This window comes from Tenrec ecaudatus, chromosome X (assembly GCF_050624435.1).
Source record: "Tenrec ecaudatus isolate mTenEca1 chromosome X, mTenEca1.hap1, whole genome shotgun sequence".
Classification (NCBI taxonomy): Eukaryota; Metazoa; Chordata; class Mammalia; order Afrosoricida; family Tenrecidae; genus Tenrec; species Tenrec ecaudatus.
The window spans coordinates 30,747,118-30,771,210 of NC_134548.1; the positions used below are offsets into that span (position 1 = coordinate 30,747,118).

Genomic DNA, 24,093 nt, shown 5'->3' on the forward strand with positions numbered 1-24,093 from the left:
AGTTACTCACAATCTCTCTGAAATTTACACCTGCAGGTGAAAAAGGCTTAAATGAGATCACTCTCAAAGGGCCTAACAGAGCCCAAGAGAAAACAAAGGATCGAACAATACAGTCTTCTTTATTTTTACCTAGTGCCTTAAAATGAAAATTATTTCTTTGTAACAGCATAAGGCTTGGTTTCATTACATGACCTAATATATTTTTTGAAGAATGAGTGATAAACACAATGAGGACAGAGAAAGAGAGAAACACATCATTTAAAATAATGGTTACATAATAGGGAGAAAAATTAAAGAACAAGAAATTCCTGTCTTCTTATCTTTTTTAAAGGGTCCAAGTTCTACCCAAATATTTACAACTTGGTAATGAGTTAGTGAACTATTAAGACTCATTATAAAACTTTCCTCCAATTATTTAATGCTCCCCTCCCCCTTTACTGTCAAGACCTCAATTCTACCTTACAAATCTGACTAGAACAGAACATGTACACTGCTACTGGTAAGAGCCCTCAACACTTGGAATCCAGGACAGATAAACCCCTCAAGACCAATAGTGAGAACAGAGATAACTAGGAAGGGAAGGGGAAGGTGGGGAGAAAGGGCGAATCGATCACAAGGATTGACATATACCCCCTACTAGGGGGACGAGCAACAGAAAAGTGGATGAAGGGAGACAGCGGACGATGTAAGATATGAAAATAATACTTTATCAAAGGTTCATGAGGGAGGGTGGGAAAGGGAGGGGAAAATGAGGAGCTGATTCCAATGACTCAGGTAGAAAGAGAATGTTTTGAAAATGATGACGGCAACATATGTACAAATGAGCTTGACACAGTGGATGAATGTAGGGATTGTGATAAGAACTCTAGGAGTCCCCAACAAAAGTATTTAATAAAAAAAGAATTATTCTAAAATCTAGGTGTACTGACAGCCCATAGATCATGCATCGTTCTATTTTTTCTAAAGATAATTGTTAAATAATTTCTAAATGTAAAAGACACTTTATATACAGATGTCAATGAAAGGTTTTGATTTTTCATATTTTTGGATTGTAAAGCAATTCCTATTCAATTTCTGTTTTTGTGGTCATTGTAACGGTTAAAGAATAATAGAGCAAAAGCATCAAGAAAATTTCTAAGCCTCACTTGTCAACTATCTCATTACTTGACATTTCACATTTACGACTAGAGTAAAAAATCTGTCTGCATATTAATGATGTATATTTATCTGGCAGTAACAAATACCGAGGTGCAAGGTGCAAGGGGAAATGTCAGGCGAGAGTAATACTGGCTGTGATGATCACAGTATGTGCTTAGGTCATGAAACTCAGTGGTTCGGCAGTTACGTGATGTCATAAGCTGACAGTTACGAAATGGTGTACCGTTTGCACTCGAATATAAGCCGACCCGAGTGTAAGCCAGGGTACCTAATTATTACCTGGGAAACCAGAAAAACTGATCGACTCGAGTATAAGCCTAGGGTGGAAAATGCAGAAGCTACTGGTAAGTTTCAATAATCAAAACTAATGAAAGTAAAAATTGAGACATCAGAGGGGTAATGTATGTAAATACTTATTTTAAATAAAAAACATAAATAAAAGGACAGCAAGTCATTTAACATCAGTAAACCAGCACAGCAAGTGGAAAATAGGTTCCACAAAAACAATAAGGTATCAACAATGATACCTTAAGAGTACTGTTCCCTGAGCTCAATCAGCAACCAAGCTAAAACGTAAAGAGTTAAAATCCTTCAAAACTGGATTCCTCATCATCATCCGTATCCCAATGCAGAGCTTCAGCTGGTGTGAGGTCATCATAGACGCTGTCCTCACTGAGATCGCCATCATCACCATCACTGCTGTCATTTTCATACAAAGCGCAGTCTTCACTGCTATCCATAGCATTACTAATACTACATTTCTGGAAGGCACGTCACACCATGTCTTCTGGAATGTCTTCCCATGCATCTCGAACCCACTTTGCTATTAACTCTATGTCAGGCTTCATGAGATTTCCTCCTTTTGTTCGTCGGGCTTGACCAGATGACATCCATTCATGCCACATCCTTCGCACATGGTCTTTAAAAGACTTATTGAAAGATACATGTCGCCTGGCCCACAGGCCGTGAGGATGATGTTCCTGAGTAGAGCAGCCAGTCCACAGAGAGAACAACATGGCTGGCCCCACTATGAGAAATGATGACGCTCAGTGACTAAGGGCGATACACGGGACAGCACCGGAGACACAGTGTGGGAATTGCACCTGACCTGATCCCACCACACCGAGGCAAAGCACTGGGGGAGTGCAGCGGAACAGCAAGGGAATGGAGTGGCAAGGTCCCCAGGGAATGCTGAAAGTGGACTTTGGGGCCAGGGCGTGGTGCCCCAACAGACTGGACTGGAAAACGCTCCTAAGGGCCAGCAAACGATCCGTGAACTAACTACAAGCTTTTCTTCTGTGAAGTGTTTTGTTTTGTTCTTTGTCAGTGGATTGTTTTTGTTGTTTTGTTGTCTGGTTGTATACTGTTGCTTTGTTTTCCTCTGTCTTGTTTTTGTGCACGTTAGTGTCTCCACAGGTCTGTCTGAATAGGACAGGCTGGATGAACTATCTGGAGGAAAAACAATGGGACCGACAGTTCCGAGGGGACTTGGGGTGGGGGTGGGGGTTAGGGGGGTAAGGAAGTGGTGTTAAGAAACACAGGGAGAAGAGAACAACATGGGACCCAAAATGGTAGTGAGGGGGGAGTGGCAGGCCTGATGGGGAACGATCAAGGGTAAGGTTGCGTAGAGAAGAGGTATAGCTGTAGCCCAGGTGGGGACGGAGCATGGTGGTGGGGCAGGAGGAAAGTCAAGGGAGATGGAGGAAGGAACTGGGAGTCAGGGGGCATTTATGGAGGTCTAGACAAAGACATGTACATGCAAATATATATATGAGGATGGGGAAATAGATCGATGTGTCTATATTTATAGGTTTAGTATTAAGGTGGTGGAAGGACCTTGGGCCTCTACTCAAGCACTCCCTCAATGCATGAATACTTTCTTTTATTAAATTTGCACTCTATGATGCTCACTCTCCCGACACAACTGCTGAAGCCAAAGTGGGTGAACAAGTAAATGTGAAGAAAGCTGATGGTGCCCGGCTATCAAAAGAGATAGTGACTGGGGTCTTAAAGGCTTGAAGATAAATAAGCGGCCATCTAGCTCAGAAGCAACAAAGCCCACATGGAAGAACACACCACCCTGTGTGATCGTGTGGTCCCAAAGAGATCAGTTATCAGGCATCAATGACCAAAAAAACATATCATTGGCTGCACACCTCCATGATACGATCGCTGAAGACAAACGGGTGCATAAGCAAATGTGGCGAAGAAAGCTGATGGTGCCCGGCTATCGAAAGAGATAGTATCTGGGGTCTTAAAGCTTGAAGGTGAACAAGTGGCCATCTAGCTCAAAAGCAATAAAGCCCACATGGAAGAAGCACACCAGCTGGTGTGATCACGAGGTGCCAAAGGGACCAGGTATAAGGCATCATGCAAAAAAAAAAAAAAGAAGAATATATATATACACATATATGTGTGTGTGTGTGTATACCACAGTGAATGAAGGGGGAAGTGCAGAGTGGAGACCCCAGGCCCAAGTGTCGCCCACTGGAGATCCCCTCATAGAGGGGTTTAGGAGAGGAGATGGGTCAGTCAGGGTGCGATGTAGTACCGATGAAGAACACAGCTTTCCCCCAGATCCTGGATGCTTCATCCCCCCAATTACCATGATCCGAATTCTCCCTTGCAGGACTGGATAGGGCAGAGGTTGTACACTGGTGCATATGGGAGCTGGAGGCACAGGGAATCCCGGGTGGACGATACCTTCAGGACCAGGGGTGTGAGGGGCGATGCTAGGAGAGTGGAGGGTGAGTGGGTTGAAAAGGGGGAACTGATTACAAGGACCCACATGTGACCTCCTCCCTGGGAGATGGACGGCAGAGAAGGGGAGGAAGGGAGACTCCGGATAGGGCAAGAGATGACAAAATAACAATCTTGTGGATTATCAAGGGCTCATGAGGGAGTGGGGAGCGGGGAGGGAGGGGGAAAAAAAAGGACCTGATGCAGAGGGCTTACGTGGAGAGCAAATGCTTTGAGAGCGATTAGGGCAAAGAATGTACAGATGTGCTTTATACAATTGATGTATGTATATGTGTGGATTGTGATAAGCGTTGTATGGGCCCCTAATAAAATGTAAAAAAAGAAAAGAAAAAAAAAGAAAATGATTAGAGCAAACAATGTACAGATGTGCTTTATACAATTGATGTATGTATATGTATGGATTATGATAAGAGTTTTATGAGCCCCTAATAAAATGCTAAAAAAAAGAAAGATACATGTCACAGGACAACTCTGATTGGTTAGATGTGAGCAAACATTCTAAGCCCTGCAGTGTCAGCGGGGCTTTGAATGAACAGCGGAGAAACGGCAATCACCCGTGAGATAGCGGGTGCTTGTCCCGTTACCTGGGGGCGGGCAACGAGATATTACACTTCACTGGGGTACCACTAACCCGTGTATAAGCCGAACCCCAGTTTTTCAGCATATTTTTGTGCTGAGAAACTCGGCTTATGCATGAGTATATACGGGACTCATCCTCCACTATGTGATTAGATGTGGTTATCTTCCACTTTCCCATAATGCCAATTTTTGTATAACGACCTAGTAGCTGGGACCCTAACCATGCTGTTAAGTGAGGAGTGGATGTTTGAGTCAAAAATTTTTCAATAAGCGACGTATAAAACAGTTTTAAAGAACTGTAGTTTTAGAATTATCCTTATTCAGTGAATATGCTCTGTTGGTATTCGTACTCAGTGCTAGGTGAGTCAATGCCGACTCATATGACCGTAGAGGGCCGTGCAGAATTGCCCCGGGAAGTTTCTGAGGCTGTAACTCTTTACGGGAGTAGAAAAATCCCATCTTTCTCCCCTGTTGGTATTATGATAAGACATATTAAAGAGATTATTACACATGCTGTAAATAATCCCAATGGCTAGGAAAATGAAGAGTTTTTACTATTTCATGTAAATCCATCAATTTAGCACGCTAAGAATTTTAAAACATTTTTCTTGATAGATTAGAAGATGGAAAACTCATTTTCTTTGAGTTTCATTCTCTTGCTTTGATTCTAAAACAAAAAAATAGTTGCTCTTGAGTAGATTCTAATTCATGGCAATCTCAGTTGAGTCAGAGTAGAACTGTACACCTGAAGGTCTTTTTCTTTTCTTTTAAAAATAACATCATATTTGCTGTTGTAAGAATATAAACAGCAACACATACACCAATTCAACCATTTCCACATGTACAATTCTGAGACACTGAATATAGAATCTCAGTTGTGTTACCACTCTCTTCCTCCTTTTCTGAGTTGTTCCTCCTCCATCAATATAAACTCACTGCCCCCTAGGTTCCAATCTAATCTTTTGAGATGCTATTATCAATTTGATGCCATATAAATAGGTCTTGTAAAAGAACAGGGTTCAACACAAATATTCATGAATAGTTAAGCAAAATTGTTTTGTACCATTGTTAGAAATCAGCAGATTATTTTAAATGCAGATCAGGTAAAACTTGAATAGTAGTATTGAACAATAAAGAGATTAAACACTGTGTGTGCTGTAGCCTATAAACCTGTAAAGACTTGAAAACACTCTGTACTGAGCGTGAAAGCCGTTTCTCTCAAATGTAGGTAATTTAGGATTGGGTTGCATTAGGTAGCATTTCTACATTTCCTAACTAAAAATAAGAAAATCTGATAAGATGTTTAAGTGTTATACCCTCAAATAATTTAAAAAAAAACAACAACAATGGATTCTTTGTTATTTTCTATGTCTTCATTATCAATCTATCTGGAATTGTTCAAAAGAGGGGGACTAAAATATGATATATGGAAAAGGTGAAAGATTTATACGACTAGAAGAGAAACCAGAGACAATCAGGTGGCCATATAGCTAAGAAGCAACAAATCCCACAAGGAAGAAGCACACCAGCCTACCCCGACGCAAACACTGAAGACAAAGCAGGTGCATGGGCAAGTGTAGTGAAGAAAGCTGATGGTGCCCAGTTGTCAAAATATATAGAATCTGGGGTCCCATAGGCTGGAAGATAAACAAGAGGCCATATAACTGAAAAACAACAAAGCCCACATGGAAAATGCACACCAGCCTGTGAAATGACAAGGCATCAAAGGGATCAGGTATCAGGCATCAAAGATAAAAAAAAAATCATAGCATTGTGAATGAGGGGTAGTGCAGAGTGGGGACCCAGGGCCCATCAGGGGGAAATTGGACATCCCCTTGCAGAAGGGCTGTGGGGAGGTGACGAACCAGTCAGAGTACAGTGTAGCAACGATGAAACATATAATTTTCCTCTAGTTCTTGAATGCTTCCTCCCTCCCGCTATCATGATCCTAATTCTACCTTATATAACCGGGTGGACGGGAAGATGTACACTGGCATGGAACTACGAGGAATCCAGGATATATGAGCCCCTCAGGAACAGTGGTGAGAGTGGCGATATCGGGAAGGTGGTGGGAGGGTGAGGGAGAAAGGGGAAACAGATGACAAGGCCTACATGTAATCTCCTCCCTGGAGGACGGATAGTGGAGATCTGGGTGAGGGAGACGTCGGAGAGCACATGATAAAATAATAATTATTTATAAATTATCAAGGGTTCAGGGGGGGGGGGAGCTGGGAGGGAGGGGAAAAATGAGGAGCTAATACCAAGGACTCAAGTAGAAAGCAGGTGTTTTGAGAATGATGATGGCAACATATGTACGAATGTGCTGGACACAAATGATGTATGTACGGATTGTAAAAAGAGTTGTATGAGCCCCTAATAAAAGGATTAAAATAATAAAAGTAAAAAAGAAAATATGATATAAAAATATAAAAGTCAGTCTAGAGTTATAATTCTAAAACAATTAATTAGATTGAAATTCATCTAAACTTGGTAACTCAACAGTTAACTTTATTGAAAATATTATTTCAAGTTACTGAAACGCCAATCAAACTTTTGTTGTACAGAGTTAAGGAGAAGAGATTTGATACTTTTCATGTTAGCTCATTTCTAGGAAGTATTTATAAAAATTAATTCCACTAAATCTTGTGTTCATGCACCTTAGTTGGTCCCTGGTGAGAATGAGCCTACCTACCTGTCCTTGAATCAATTCTGACTCATAGCGACCCCATAGGACAGAGTAGAAAAGCTCCTGTGGGTTTCCACGACTGTAACTGTTTATGGGAGTAGAGAGTCCCATCTTTCTCCCTTGGAGCAGCTGGTGGTGACCTTGTCTTAGCATCCCCCAGGACTCTAAAAAAACACCTCATTCTCATCGTATTGTTATGTTCTTCTTTTGCTTACACCAGGATCCTTTTGTTGCCTGCCAATTAAATAACCTTAGATGTACTGCAGATCTAACTTTCCATTCTAACATTATGCTTTTAGTATTTTAATTATTTTATGAGAATGAATTTCTAGGATCTAGGAGAAAGCAATGGTACTGAAGGTTCCAGAGGGACTTGGGGGGAGGATATGTAGAAAAGGAGCAATGAGCAACAACGCCATAGACATGGGAACAACTAGGGAATTAAACGCAACAATGAGGAGGACGCAGAGATCCCAGTGGTGTTGGAGTAACAGTAATTTAGTTAAGAGGAATTACTAAGAGGCACAAGGGCAAACATGATGTTGGGGCAGGAGGAAGGTAAAAGGAAACAGAGGAAAGATCTAGGAAGCAAAGCTATGGAGAGAGGTATAAACACAGGCGTGCACTTATATAAATATATTAATTCATAAAAATAGAGATATTGGTCTATGTACCTATATTTATATGGCAATATATTGAGGAAGTAGGCAGACTTTGGGCCTCTGCTTAAGCCCTCCCTCAAATCAAGAACATTTTGTTCTAACAACCTGGCATTCCATAATGCTCACCCTCCCAACATGATTGCTGAAGACAAAAATGGGTGCATAAGCAAATGTGAAGAAAGTAGATGGTGCATGGATATCAAAAGATATAGCATCCGGGGTCTTAAAGGCTTGAAGTTAAACAAGAGGCCAGTTAGCAGAGAAACAACAGGTCCACATGAAAGAAGCACACAGGTAACAGGCAGAAGACCCAAAACCCATCTGTAGACAATAGGACATCCCCTCACAGAAGGGTCACAAAGAAGGGATGAGTCAACCAGGGTGCAGTATTGCACTGATGAAACACACAACATTCCTCTGGTTCTTTGAGGCTTCCTCACCCCCCACTATCATGATCCCAGTCCTGCCTTTCAATTCTTGCTAGACCGGAGCATGTACACTGGTACCGATAAATGCTCACAACACATGGAGGTGTCAGATAAACCACTCAGGAACAGAAATGGGAGTGGCAATACCAGGAAGGTAGGGGAAAGGTGGAGGAAGGAGGGGAGGAAAGGGGAATTGATTGATGCATAAATCCCCCCCCCCCACACAACAGAAATGTGGGTGAAAGGAGAAAGCAGTTGGTGTAAGATTTAAAAATAATAATAATGTACCAAGGGGTAATGAGGGTAGGTGGGGAGAGGGAGGGAACGAAGAGGAGCTAATACCAAGGGCTCAAATAGAAAGTAAATGTTTAGAAAATGATGACAACATATGTACAAATATGCTTGATACAACTGATGTATAAAATGTTATTACCAACCCTCAATAAAATGATTTTTTAATTGGCCTATCTCATTATTGCTAGAGAAATTATCTTACGGTATTTTTTAAAATGCTAAACAAGTCCATGACTATCTCTAACGAAACCTGCATCGGATATAGGTGAACTTCCAGAAAATGTTGGTATTTATTTTGATGGCATTTGTGACATTTCCTCCTCACCTTTTTTCGATGGCTTCGGTGGTACAACTGGACCAGGTTCTATGTTGTCATAAAAGTTATTCATGGCTTTTGGATCAAAGTTTCCTATGGGAAAAATAACACCAGGATTTAGGATTCTTTTTCTTGCTAGTTCATTTTCCAAGAAACTATGGAAATTAAACTTAAGGGGAATTTTTGCCATGGTTTCAACGTTCATTTTATTTCTCCCATCCTCCTCCCACTAAAAACATGGGCACTTTCTCACTGTGACCAAAGACCCACGAAAAACGATCGCACCAGTGCTTGCCTATAATGTACCTATCACCTGAAGGAATGGTTCTCTCACTAAGGCTGACCTCCATAGACAAGAGTAATCATGTGGGACATTTGGAGAAGTAGCTGAAGAAGAGAAATGAAAATGAACTGTTCTCACTGATTGTTTTGATCTTAAGAAGCAAGTGATAACCTTCATAATTTACCTTTAAACAATATAAATTGAACTATGGAGGATTATAAAGATGATAATCAAGTTACATTTTGATATCTCTAAGCAACTTTGGTAGATGTGAAACATCAGTAGTTCATAGATGCCTAATGTGAAGAAAAGGAGAATCTTAAATGTTGCCTATTGATTTGCCCAGGACAAAGGATGGTAAAAAGGATGGACATTACCAATTTCAGCAAAATCATGATAGAACACTCCCTTAAAAACTGTATCTTTCTACAAAATTTTTCTGTCTGAAAATGTTTAATTCCTGGTTTGTTTCAGCCACAACTCTTGCCATGACTGTCATTCTGAACCAAGTTTGGCTTTGGGTTCTACCTTCATTTCTTCAGTGAAGAAATTCTACACTCTCATCTGAGTGCTATGAATAATTCAAGCCAACATTTTAATGGTACCCATGCTTATTTACAAAGGATGCTGTATGGTATTGATAGTTCAACTAAATTGAATCTTTTGATTTGTTGACCTAATTTTGTTCTGACAAAAGTTTAAATCAATAATAAAACTCCTTTTCATCATATCATGCACTGGAAAATTCAGCTAGTTTAAATGTCTAACATAACATCTAAATTCCATCTCTAGATTAAAAGTTACAGATTAGAAACTTTCTGGAGAGTGGAAGGACATAGCTGATATATTTGGATCCCTTATGAAAAAAAAGATTTTAAAAAGCTGAATTACTAAGAGGTACTCTGACGAATGCAGAGCAAAAACACAGCTCTTAGGTTTTAAAACCTTAAAAATGGTTTCCCTTGCACGCACTATTTCAAATACTAGATCCATTGGGAAATGCTATCTTAAGGCAAGTTTCTGATAGCAAGTCCCATGACAGCTCATGAAAGTCACAATGTTACTTGAGCTATTCATTGGATCTTGTCACACTTTAAGATGGGGTACATATATTTCCTTCGATTATTTAAGTTATAGTTGATGGTCTGATTTCTAGATTTCACAAGGCTTAATATAAATAGTCTAACTAATTGCTTGGTTTAGTGTTGCCTGTTTTGCTTCAAAGAACACACACAAAAAGAAAGTAATGGTCTAAAGCAGGAGACCTCAAACTTTTTAAACAGGGGGCCAGTTCACTGTCCCTCAGACACATTGGAGAGCTGGACTATAGTTAAAAAAATGTGAACAAATTCCTATGCACATTGCACATATCTTATATTTTGAAGTAAAAAAAAAACCAAAACGGGGCAAAAACACCCGGCAGGCTGGATAAATGTCCTCAGCGGCTGCAGTTTGAGGACGCCTGGTCTAAAGCATAGGAGCAATAGTCTGTGTAACCCCTCCCCTGCCCATATCATTCATATGAATTCTTTCAATGCTTACAGCTAATAGGCCGTATAATGATAAGGCTTCTGAGGAGACTTATCTGAACACCTTTAAAAGAAGATGGCTCAACTGTTACATTCAACGTTGCTTTTTCTGTCTACTGTTCAGATAGGTTCTTAGCTCTTTGGATCACTTGCTTCCACTGTTTAATACTGCCTCAAAATGGCAATGGGGTGGTTTATTGTCAACTCTGAAAATGCAGAAGCTCTCTTCGCTGCCACAATTAAGAACAGCAATTGGCAGGTAAAAGAAAAATAAAGGCCGTTCATAGCCCAAAACTGTTCAGAAAAACGACACATACGGCCTTTAATGTAACAGGACAAATAGAACAATATTTTTACTTTGGACTAAGATCTGAATGGCTGACGTTCTGTGTAGTCTCTCTTACGTAAACCTAAACCATGATGACCTCAAGCAGGAGTCCGCAAGCTTTTCGGTAGAGGGCTGGACGGTGAGGATTGTGTCCCTTCAACACCAGTATCGTTAACTATCCAACCCTGTTGTAGTGCACAGCGGCCACGAGCAATATGTACATCAATGAGCAGGGTTGTGTTTCAGCAAAACTTTATTTACAAAAATGGGCCACTGAGTCCTAGTTTGCTGACCCCTGATCCATAGTTTCCTGTTTCAATTTCTTTAGAATGAAGAAACTATGAGTACTGATAAAGCAATTTGAAAATAGAATTTTTTTTGTCTCTAGAAAGCACTCACCTTTCGGTTTTTCATACAAAGAGAAGCCGCTTCTTCATTCATGTTGGTTTGTGAAATTGTTCATTCAATTATTCATTTATAGTAACCAGCATCAACAAGTTTGGAAAGACAAGCAACTGACCCTTGGTAAGCAAAAAATTCAACTTATGGGAACAGTAGTATGTGAACATGCCAGAGTGTTGTAGCTTCTTAGCCATGAATATGAAGGCAGTTGTGAACATCAGTTAGCTAATTTTAGAGAGCAGATCAAGAACATCACTTAATCTGGTGAGGTGAGTACATGAAAGTCAGTTAAGAGAGCTTCTACTGCAGTAAAATTACAAGGTACAGTTGGATGTTTTCATGTAACAGATACACTGGTATGTAAAAAAATGGCAAACAGAATTTAGTTTAAAACTGAGACATTTGATACTTTGATTTGAGATCCCTATTTTAACAGATATTTCCAATTGCTGCCACATAACATAAGATCTACTAAGTTTTGGAATTAAAGTACACCAACTTGTAAATTACAGTAAATGACTAAAAGGATACGTGCAGAATGATAACGCAGAACTGTATAAATGATAAGAACTTAAGGATGAAACTGCCAACGTAGAACTCATTTGTAACCCCTCCCCCCAAATCTGATCGCTGACCAGCGACGGGGGGAAGGGGGCGAGCGAGCACACATGAGCATCAGAGAGGAATCTCTTTATCAGGATTGTATCTTATAATAGATAATAACCAAAATCAATGCTACTCAAGCAGTATAAGCATCACACTATTACTTATGGTTTACCAAATAATTAAGTGTTTACCTCTAGACTGAAGGAGATCAACTTCTTTCAGTGTACAGTCAACATTTATCTGGAGTTGTCTGTTCATGCTTCTCAATCTTGTCATTTCCTCAGGCTAGTAAGAATGGACCCAAAATAGCAATTGTGGGAAAGTCATTATCAAGCCCAACATTTTAAGAACCGTGTTTCATATTAATCGTTCTGATTGGGAATTACAAAGAATGTGGCCTCAAACCATATATGTGTGTGTGTGTATGTATATATATACACCATATTGAATGAAGAGGGAAGAGCAGAGTGGAGACCCAAGGCTCAAGTGTCGGCCACTGGAGATCCCCTCATAGAGGGGTTTAGGAGAGGAGATGGGTCAGTCAGGGTGTGAGGTAGTTCCGATGAAGAACACAGTTTTCCCCCAGATCCTGGATGCTTCTTCCCCCCAACTACCATGATCCGAATTCTACCTTGCAGGGCTGGATAGGGCAGAGCTTGTACACTGGTGCATATGGGAGCTGGAGGCACAGGGAATCCAGGGTGGACGATACCTTCAGGACCAGGGGTGTGAGGGGCGATGCTGGGAGAGTGGAGGGTGAGTGGGTTGGAAAGGGGGAACTGATTACAAGGATCCACATGTGACCTCCTCCCTGGGGGATGGACGGCAGAGAAGGGGGGGAAGGGAGACTCTGGATAGGGCAAGATATGACAAAATAACAATGTATAAATTATCAAGGGCACATGAGGGAGGGGAAAAAAAAGAGGACCTGTTGCAAAGGGTAAGTGGAGAGCAAATGCTTTGAGAATGACTAGGGCAGGGACTGTGCGAATGTGCTTTATACAATTGATGTATGTATATGTATGGATTGTGATAAGAGTTGTATGAGCCCCTAATAAAATGTAAAAAAAAGAAAAGGGGAAAAAAAGAAAGAAAATGATTAGGGCAAAGAATGTACAGATGTGCTTTATACAATTGATATATGTATATGTATGGACTGTGATAAGTGTTGTATGAGACCCTAATAAAATGTTAAAAAAAAGAAAGGGCATGTTTAGCAAATTCTATATACATCTTTTTTTACAAGAATAGTCAAGTAAAACGGGGGCATCAAAATGGCCAGAGATATATAAGGAAATCAGCATTTGGAGAGGTGACAAAACTAGACTGTGTTCTCTTATACAAAAATCCCAGTATATTCCAATCACATAGATAGCTCTGAGAATCTTTGCTGCTTTCATAGTAAAGGAAACTGTAAAATTCAAATGTTTAAGTAAATAATGATTTTAGTCTTGTCTAAACTTAGTGAGTGTCAGTAGTTATTTTAATGAACATCTACTACTTTTCTAGTACTGAGCTTCCCAGATTTCGCTCATCCTTTCCACCTTCAAGGTAGAAACTAATTTCACCCCCAAATTATAGCTGAGACATAGAGAAGTTAAATACTATTCTCAAGCTTATAAAGCTGGAAATAGAACTAGAAATTTTATAGAGATGTTCCATATCTATAAATATAGAAAAAAATTCTTTTCTTAGGGCTGATCAAAGCAATGAATCTAAGACATGAAAATTTCTGGAACAAGTAGGCTCTATGCTTTCTCCAGCTTTGCTTTCGTCTGCCTTGATCTTCCTAGCCCAGTCCATTCCTTAGGCCTTTCAAGGATGCAAACGAAGTACCGGAATATGAAGAGACACCACCCACCCCAAATTTTCAGCTTTTTAGAAGCTTTTACATTCCTTAAGGAGTCTGGAGGGAGGGGAGTAGCTAACTCACCTGGCTGCTAACCCATAAGTTCGAACCCACCAAGCCACTCCATGGGAGAAAATTGTGGGGATCTGCTTTGGTAAGATTTATTGCCTTAGAAACCCACAGGGGCAGTTCTATTCTGTCCTATACGGTTGCTAGGGTCGGAATGGACTCAATGGCAGTAGGTGGGTTACTTCCCTTGGCAGTGTTAACCTTCTGACTCTACCTATTTGTACAATAAAAAATAGTCATGGTTTAGAATCTAAAAGCATGACTCCCGAAGCTTTCAACAGAGCCTACTGTCATTAGACTGCCATGTATTAATGAAATTATTAGGATAATTTCGACTATAAAAAGAGGTGCAAGAGCTTATATTTGAGGAAGACAGAGCAAAATCCTATTATGTTAAAAAAACATACATTTTTCTAAAAACCGAGTATGTTAATATAACAGCAAAGGAAAACAAATAAAAAGGATTTAAGTCACACTACTCCAACATCTTCTGCTGGTTAGAGGTATTAAGAGAATATGCACGGCCATTTCAATGAACAGATATTAAAGGTTTAAAATAAGTGATATAACAGGCAGAACATAATAAAAGCTACAACACACTAGAATTTTAGAACAAAATAGAAAACCATCTAGAAATGTTTTGGATGGAACACTTAGCTGCCTAGTGTCATCTAACGGCCAACACTAAAATAATTAAAAACATATTACCAAGAAGTTTCATAAAGACAGAGAATTTATTTAGGGGCTCCACAGAGTAATGCTACCTCTGTAGGAACATGTGGAAGAACCCAATCTTTCCTTTGTAGGCTCACAATACGGAAGCTGAAGAGGCTAAGGCTTCTGATATAGTTTGGAAGGCGAGGAGAGAGATGACCTTAGCCACAGTGGTCGTGAATAGTAAAAATTGGGGCCTAGGTATGAACTATTCTAATACATTTTATAGTCAAGAGGCTACTGCACATTTTACTTGTAACTTAAAAAAAAGCAGCAGCTTTATCAACAGTTTCATTTCCAAAGAGAATAAAACCACTTGAACTCAGTTGGGTTTGTCTGTAAGATCTGTGTCCTTTTCCCACGGTTTCTGCATTAATTGTGGTGGTGGCGGGGGGGGGGGGTGTTTCTAAAAAGTAACTACAGCTTATCCAAAGTACAATGTGATTTTTTGGTGAAGGGTTTTCAAGATTCACTGGGGAAATTAGGTGAGGAACCTGACATTTCAAAATGAAAATTTCATAATTTTTTTACAACGGGTGGAAGAAATATCGTAGGGATCTTAAGATGTTGGCTCACAGGCCAATATTGGGTTCTTTGATACAGTTTGATACAGTTATGTATCTATTTTCTAAAATGCTTCATGTGTATGTTGTGTACATTTACTATTGGGCATTGCATAAATTGTTTAACATACATGTTAAACAATTTGTATTATATATATTTATTCAATTATATATATAGTTCTAGCTATATATATATATATATATATATAATCAAGATCCCAAGAAATGGACACAGTGCCATCACGTTTCATAGATAAGAAAACAAGCAAAGGGAAAGTTACTTACTCAAGGGTCTATGAGAGGTATTCACATATGATTCGAAAGCCCAATAATCCTAACTACCATCTAAGAGTGCACCCCCAGCCATGCACTCAAATTTCCTTCTGCTTTCCTCTAGACCTGGCAGTGGAAATGTATAGAGTCAGTTACCCACCCAAATTTCTCATCTCTCAAATATTGTCACCCACATGAGCTGCCAGGTTCTGAAGCCAAGTGATGGCCACATGGGGGGTTGTTAAATTATTCTATGTCTATAAATCTTTAAGATTTCTCTATAAGTAGTTAAAAATAAATTACAGCCCAAGATAGAAGTTTCACCAACTTCCCCTCGTTTTCTTTTCTTGTCTAAAGATGTCTCATCAGTAAAAGCTCTCATCTAAAATCTTTTTTTCTGTTTTTAAAATAGTAACCCATGTGACTAACATCTACTTCCAAAATCAACAGCAATCAACAGGGTTTTAAGTAGCAGCGGTTATGACACAAGGAAGTTAGTGATTATTTTTTAAATGACTTCTATGTTCAAAAAAGCAGTTTACATTATGCTAGTGCCTAAAAGATCAAAAAGTGCTGAACACCACATAGGTGGGTTCCCATCTTTGTTCCATCCTAACATGCCTCTCTCAGAGAATTCAATTCCAAATGCAAATGGAGAAGAAACGAGGCAGGAGTTTTATGTACATTAAAATCACCTCTCATTTAGAGATAGCATTGTCATTTTCCAAGTGTTTTAAGCAATTGAAACTTTCTTCTCTCACTTCCAATACTGTCTAAACTTCAAAATCTATTCAATGACAGAAAACACTTTAATTATTGAATATATTTGTTTCTCCAATTGTCTCTTTTTTCAAAAAACATCAATTGGTTCCTCATAACCAGCGGAATAAAGTTCAAGGCCTAAGCCCCACTCTCCCTGTGCACACTAACCTTAATCAAATCATCGGAAATCTCACACACACTGTATTCACTGCCTCCTGGGAGTCAAGCTCCATGTTAACTGCAAGCCTTTGTTACCGCTCCCTTCTAAAATGCCTTCCCCTTTCTTCTCGGCCTATAGTAATACCAGCTGGCATTTAGGGCAGGGGCTCTTCACCTTTATCTGTTTTCCATCTAATAACCTGGTGAGGACCAGATGAAAGCTCTAAGTCTATTTCACACAGAAACACACATATGAAACTCTGCATATACTCTCAGAGACTTCGCAGGTCCCTTTTGAAGCCACGACCCTGTTTAAAACGTCCATATGAGAACCTAGTTGAAGACACACTGACTGCAGAGGCCTGGAACACAGGCCAACTTCTCTAAAACTGTAAACTCTGAGAGCAAGAGAGAGATTGAGAATGAGAACGAGAATGGGAATGAAATTGAGATTCATTGCCCTCAGATCAGAGATGGTGGGAAAATGGGAAATGACTCCCAGGGCAAAGAAGAGTGTAAGCTGAGCCTTGAAGGGCAGATAGGATTTATACGTGTAGAGCTGTCGAAGGCATTTAGAAGGAAGGTAATATAAGCGCGAAGAAGTGTCTTGAGTGTACACATCAACTCAATTGATCTATGCCTTCTCTCGTTAAAGTGAGCACACACAGCACTTACCATGCTGCAGTATCTGTTGCTACATCAGTTGCTGTATCTATTCCTCTCACTAGCACGTGTGTTCTCAGCACCTAGCACAGTACCACATTCAAAAACTGCATGACAATGTCTGTGGAATTAATGTACGCTGAAAGAAGATAGAGGAGGTTGGATCACAGAGAGGTTGTGATCACACAATTGTAAAAGATGTGTTTCAAAACCTTCCAAATTGTTTAAGAACTTTAGAATTCATATATAACTAGGATGTGAAAAACAGACATCATCCTAGTCTTTTCACTTTAACATTCCCCCTTAGGTCTGTCAATATGGTTATCCCAGGTTGTATCATTACTTGGATTTTATAAAATTGCTCTGCTTTGAAATAGTGTCTAATCTACACTTTCCGCAAATTCGTATTGCTCTCCTCTTAATTCATTTTAATTAACATACCTAAAAGAATAATGCTTAAATGTTTGAAAATATAGTCATACACATATATGTATGATATGCTTAGAAGAATTAATAAAGTACACAGAGAACAATTTATTAAATATTTGGCTAGGGTGTTTTGTTTTTTTCTTTCAGTCTCCCATTCTGATGGAAAGTAATCTATGGTAAATGAGATGCTATGCCTCGATTAGATTCATCAGTATTTCAGAATACTGATGAACCTCTGGCCTTCATGCACATGAAAAATAAAGTATCAAACTGTTTTGCTAAGAGTAATTGAAGGAAAAAGTCCATCCACTGTTTAAAAAAAATTCTTCCATGCACAACAAGGAAAGGAAAACCAAATAGCCCAGATAACCAATCTCCTCCATGTTGCTCTCAACACACCCCAGCAGATCACTTACCGTCGGGATAGCAGTGTTGCAACTGACTCTTCTAAGCCGTCTCTGCATCAGGTCATGCTCCATGTTGTTAACTTCAGCCTTCAAGCGCTCTAGCTCCTCTTTCTCGAGTTTCAACTGCTTTGCTAACCTCTCCATCCTTGCTCGCTGATGTAACAGCAAGGCTACAGCGTTACAGATAAAGTCATTACAGAGAATAACATTGGACAGGTGAGCTAGAATTTTCGAATGCATAAACTACTCATAAGGAATCCCATCATCCAAATTTGGTCAGCATTTACTCTTATATTTTTCTAATGCTATTCCATACCTCAATATTGGCTCTGACTCTTATAACTGCTACCAGAATGACATTATTCATACGTCTTTCATGGTCTGTAATCCTTAGCTGCCCTAGGATTTAACTCTACTTCTGTGTATCTTAAGCAGGCTCAAGACAAGGCACTTTGAATTATAATCCTTATTATTTCAACTTCTTACCTATTGAAAGAATACTAAATTCTCCAATATATTAAAATGATCTGAAGACTTTATAAATTACTCTTCTATATATTTAGTTAGGCCTACTATTAACTGATCCAACAGCATTCGTCCTCATTAACACCACTTCTTATAAACATATATTTATAGATATCCTTATGCCCTTCAGGTCCTCAATTTTTAAAAATACAAAATTTTTCACCTTGATGAGCTTGAATCCATTCTATGAATCTATTTTCCTACTCTGTCGTTTATTTTTTACAATATATATTTTATTCGTCTCTCATTAATATTCTTCCAGTAAAAAAGAAGCAAGTACCTCTTATCAGGCCATTTTTCTATCTACAATTTCCTATTTTAGAACAAAGTCTATATAATACTCTGAAGCATGAAGTTTATTCTTAATAGCAACCCAACTTCTGACATTTTGAAATTAGTGAACATCCTATGAAAACGAAACTGCCAACCTATTTTGTTTTGACTAGGCAAGTACCACCCCACCCCCAAAGACTACATTGCATAAAAGGCTAACATTTACCTTGTGTGTAGGCATAGTCATCTGATCCAGAACTAGAGCTTCTTTGATATTTATGGCTTCCCTTTTCTCCCCCTGAGCCTGGCATCACTGATATTGGCTGAATTGGTTCTGGTGCTGCAGAGCGCTCTTCTTGGTCCACTAAGTTTAAAAGATTTTCAGTCGTTGCTCGGCCTACAGTAATTTTAAACACTGTAGTTGGATTGGGTATCACCCGAGACGGCGATGGAGCACACGAAGGTCCAGTTGGCTGTGTGTATGTAATATACACAGGATTAACACTATATGGAGGCTTGGGCTGGCTAGAAATCCCTCGTGAAGGAGAACTGGACGGCGGCGTGGTAGCGGTATAAAGGGAGTGCTGGTTCCGAGGAGATGGTTGGTTACTAATGGGTGAAGGACTCCTGTTAAGTGCTGTTCCAGGTCTCTGAGAAGGCTCAACTGTAATTTCTATTTTCTTCATGGAACCTTTGGGTAAGCTAGATGCTGAGTAAGGGAGATAGGCTACTGAATGGCTTCCCTGTTTCTGATAGCTAGGAGGTCCTTGTTGATATGGATGGGGTGGAGTAGTTGAAGGACTAGGTGGCATGAAGACATGGGAACTTGGGTGGCCCAACTGAGTCGGTTGTACTTGATGCTGTGGAGAGCTGAAGGGTGAGGGACATTGAGAAGGTGGTGGTGAATGGTAAGTAGGTTGAGGGATTTGTTGTTGTTTGGGAGAATACTGAGAAGGTTGATAGTTCTGTTGATGTGGATACACAGGTAAAGGTCGTTGACTGTAATGAGACACTGGGGCCTGTGGTGAAGACTGCCATGGCGTACTCTGAGGAGTTTGTCTTCCTGATGAAGTCTGAGATGTCTGTCTAATATAAATAGAACCAGGAGACCCATAGAGATTGCTTGGAATTTGTGGAAGAATTTGTAAAGCTCGTGGTACAGTCTGTCCAGAGGGGAGGTTTTGGGATACTGTAACAGTAATTGGGTTTGTACTATACCGAGGTAAGTGCATGTATGAAGGTGGCGGCGGCGGCGGTGAAGGCCCTTGCATAGCAGATGGATTCATTCCTGTTTGAATGGAAGATGGTTGCTGAGGTTGTGAAGGAGTAGCTGCACTTCTGTTCTGTTCATTCATAAAAAATGGATTGTAGTTGGGAGTAGCAGCCACGACGGCTGGAGCAGAGTGCGGTTCCTGAACTAAACATATCAGCGGTTTACCTGCTGCGTGCTGTGGATCGATATGTCCATCACTTGAGCTATGCACCAGTGTTCGACCACCATTAAGTTGAACTCCATCTCCTGGGTGGTAGCTACTAGAAGAATGGATACCCAGGTTAATATGTAAAAGGCGATTTCTATTCATCCTGTTGTCATCTGGACTGTGGTATTCCATATACAAGTATTTGCTACTCTCCTGGGAAAGTGCTCGGCAACAGGCTTCAAGATTGTTGTTATTCTGGGGAAGAAAAATGGTAAAAATGAAATAACCCAACAGTAGAAATCGGGCTTTGCCAGGTCACTACAGAAATACAAATGGCATAAAGTGCAAAATTGTATCTGACCCACCAAAAGGTCGTCACTACTGAAAAGGTTATCACAAATGATTCTTGGTATTTTATAAACATTTAACTGACAGTACTAGTACTACCACTACTGCTGCAGAAAGGTAAAGTACTTATTCATGAACACTGTGACTCAACCTCAAGTTTCTGACTCAAAATACAGAAGTAATTTTATACTTGCTGCATCTCAACAAATTAACACGTTGGACTATTCTTGGATTCACCACAATTGCTTCAATATGCAGGTAATATTTCAAATGAAAACCATGAAAATAACCATGCTTTAGAAGGCACTGAAATGAAAGTAGAACTTACAATGAATTTCAAGAGTCGAAACAGTCAATGTTCTAAAGCAACCTTCACTTTTATTTTAATTAAATGTATCCTTATATATTTCAATTGTTTGAATTATGAAGATTTAAAGTACAGTAAAAAACAAAGGAAAAAACAAACCCTACATTCTGAACTATTGCCCCATAACTTAAATAAAGTTAAGGTACAAAAACCTGGTCTCTATCAACTTACGAGATTAATTCATGCCTCCACAATTGCAAACGTCTTTGCCTGCTGAAAGGTGGTTTGGAATACTCCCCAAATCACATTTTTTTTTTAAGCAAAAGGGAAGAAATTTGTTGGAGCCCATATGGGAAACCCTGGGGGGGGGGCAGCATACCCTACTGTGTAGGCATGCCAGCAAAGAGTCATACCATTCACTGTACCCCCCCATGTCCCAGAGGGACTCCCCTTGAGCCAAGCCCCAAAGCCCCAGGACTGGCTGGGGGTGGGGACCCAAAATCACATTTAATGACTTCAAATTTTACACACACACACACACACACACAAGTTAATAGAAAATTGACATTTTAGAAGTTCTAAGAGACAGAACTCAAAGCAAATAGCAAAGGGCTCCCTCATTTTAAAAATCTAAGTTTTCCATTAAAATACAGAATTCAGAGTGATTTATTAGCCTCAAACATGCATCACTCATTGCCTTTGAAATAATCGCTTTTACAAAAAGAATTCTCATTTTTGTCAATATTCCATAAATAATTTACAGATTTTTCCTTATACTAAATTTTTGGTACTTTAATTCAAACACATGCTGAAGTGCTTTTTGAGCTATAGGGAAAAATGTGTGTTGAATTTAAGAAGGAAATAATCACAACACAAAGAATTGGCTTTTTCTTATCCTACTTGAAAATCATGCTGTAAAAGGGAGAGATGCTAGATATTACAAAGCAAATTTGCAGCCAAAGAATTCAAATTGATTGCCAACTGGAAAATGTTTAAAAGAAAAATATGTGAAAAGTGAAAACAAAATATCTCCTTCACGTTTTTTCTGAACCTATGAATCAGCTAAGAACCAAAACTAGTGTTCCATTTGAAACCTGAAACAATCATGCACACTTTACTATTTGAGGTTTTTAATTAATAATCGAGGAATGATAGTCCAGGGAGAAGTCTTTAAGCTTATATAATAAAATTCAAACTACCAAATTTCAAATAATTTAATGCAAAAGAAGACACTTCTTAGAAAGTAGGCGGTAGTTTCCACAGCCACATACGCTATTAACCCCAAAGGGGGGGAAATGGGAAAGGCTTGGGACAATGTGTTGTGGATAATAAGTTATTATAAGGTATTTAATACATTGAAAGTAAAGTTCGATGCCATCGGCTGGCTAAATGAAATAAAAGCACTGGGACAAATAAAGAGCTAACGAAGGGATCTTGTCGGGTTAACCATGGCAGAAGAAGTGAAACTGGAACAGGTCTGAATTTTTGAAATCTGGGTGAACCAGAATGGGAAATGCGCCTTAAACTTAACCTCCCTCTTAGAAAAGAAGGGCAATGTAGGTGACAAAAAGTTACCGAGTCTTTTGCTCGGTGGATTTTGAGCAGTGTTAGCAACAAACCGATCAAAGATGAGCATGTGGTGCTCTCCATCACCTTGCCAATAATCCAAATGCCAGCAGAAGGCTTCCATTCCAGGGTTTCAACACATACAGTTTGCCATTCCGATTATCATTCCAGACTATCTAAATTTTGAAAATTCAAGTGTGCTCCAGTTTTGCTTTGTGGACATGATGGAATTGGTTCAAGCTGGTTCAAAGCCCTGGTTTGAACATCAGCACCGACTGTGAGGATAAAATAGTGGGCAAGGTAGAAATGCTGCTCCCCAAATCAAACAAATGGGGAAATACCATAATCCAAAATTGCCCCTTTAGTGGAAAGATGCAGTCTACCAAGGACGTGAACTATTTATTCCAAACGAAGAAACGAGATAAGGACATGTAATTAAGTGAAAGAAAGTAGGCTTAAACTTAGAATTAGATATTAGTTAGCACTTGAAAATGAAAAATCCAGTACGAAAGAACGTGAAATATGTATAGATTTTTAAAAGTTAGCTCAAAGGTGTGTGTTGTTGCTACTGTTGGCAGCCACTGAGTCAGTTCTAACTCCTAGAGACCTTATAAACACTAGAACCAAATGCAGCCTGTTCTTGGGCCACCCTCACAATTTTCGCTATGATGGAGCCCTCAGATAATATGGTATGCTTGCTACTCAACTGTAAGGATTTGAGAGCTGATGGCACAATACCAAAAAATGTAAAACGTGAATACTACGGAGCATGTTGTCCCCTTTCACCACATGCCTTTACTTTTCTCTGTTAGTGATGCTCCACGCGGAGATATTTTGCATTATCTAGAGCTGTTTTTCACCATCACAACTCACAGGGGAACAGGAGGTTGCTATTGGTACCTAGTGGGTAGAAGCCAGAGATGCTGCTAAACATCCTACAATGCACAGGGTTAGACTGAAAGTAAAGAATTGCCAATCCCAAATACCTTGAGAAACTTTGCTGTCAATGCTGACCACCCCCCTCCCCCACTTCCCAGCCAGCACGAAGTTCTAGTCACCACAACACAAATTACTTCTGATAAGTAAAAACGTAACTTAATTTCACCATCACTGGAAGGTTATCTACCTGTAACATGCACCGAGAGACCACATTCTCTGGAATCTCAGGGAAACGCTGCCGGAGATCATGGAGAACCTGAATATCCAGCTGCGGACTGCTTTGCGCCATGCCAGAGCAAGTGGCGGTCAAGGCTCTTGTAAGGAATGGCTGTCAACCGGCTTTCCAATAGCAGCGATCTTCTAACACTGCGGTCATTTTCTATGAAAAGAAATGGAAAGGTTGTTACATTTAATTATCTTTCAAATCATTACTATCAACTATAATAAAGATATCTAATATTAGTATACTTCATTCCAAAATTGGAAAATTGACAATTTCAAATAAGCCAAGAGTTTTCTGATATATGAGGAGGGACCTCCCAAAAAGCAGAAAGAAAAGCTCCGCCCAGCAGAGTTTTCATAGTGGGCATTTTCTCCACTAGGCGAGCATCAAGGAACTTGCTCTGAGTTAGTGCACCCAGTGGGGTTGCGGGGGAAGGTTTACTCTGGTCACAGTGAATTTTTTTGGTAAAAGCACTTTCACTTAAAACTCCTTTTTTGTTTTGTGATGGCTGATTTAAGAAAACAGTGTACAGCTGTGAAATTTTGTTTCCTCTTGGGGAAAATTGCTGCAGG

General features: G+C 39.6%; 1 protein-coding gene across 1 annotated transcript in view; it reads right to left on the bottom strand.

Annotated features, from left to right (window-relative positions):
* Positions 1 to 24,093, bottom strand: part of TAB3 (TGF-beta activated kinase 1 (MAP3K7) binding protein 3) — a 75,015-nt gene that overhangs the window by 13,802 nt on the left and 37,120 nt on the right. The window contains exons 2-6 of the mRNA XM_075539693.1: positions 23,486 to 23,677; positions 18,944 to 20,393; positions 17,929 to 18,089; positions 12,223 to 12,316; positions 8,893 to 8,976 (exon numbers count right to left, since the gene is read on the bottom strand). Coding sequence (XP_075395808.1) covers positions 8,893 to 8,976; positions 12,223 to 12,316; positions 17,929 to 18,089; positions 18,944 to 20,393; positions 23,486 to 23,587 — 1,891 coding nt within the window. The 5' untranslated portion in view covers positions 23,588 to 23,677. The remainder of the gene's footprint in view (positions 1 to 8,892; positions 8,977 to 12,222; positions 12,317 to 17,928; positions 18,090 to 18,943; positions 20,394 to 23,485; positions 23,678 to 24,093) is intronic.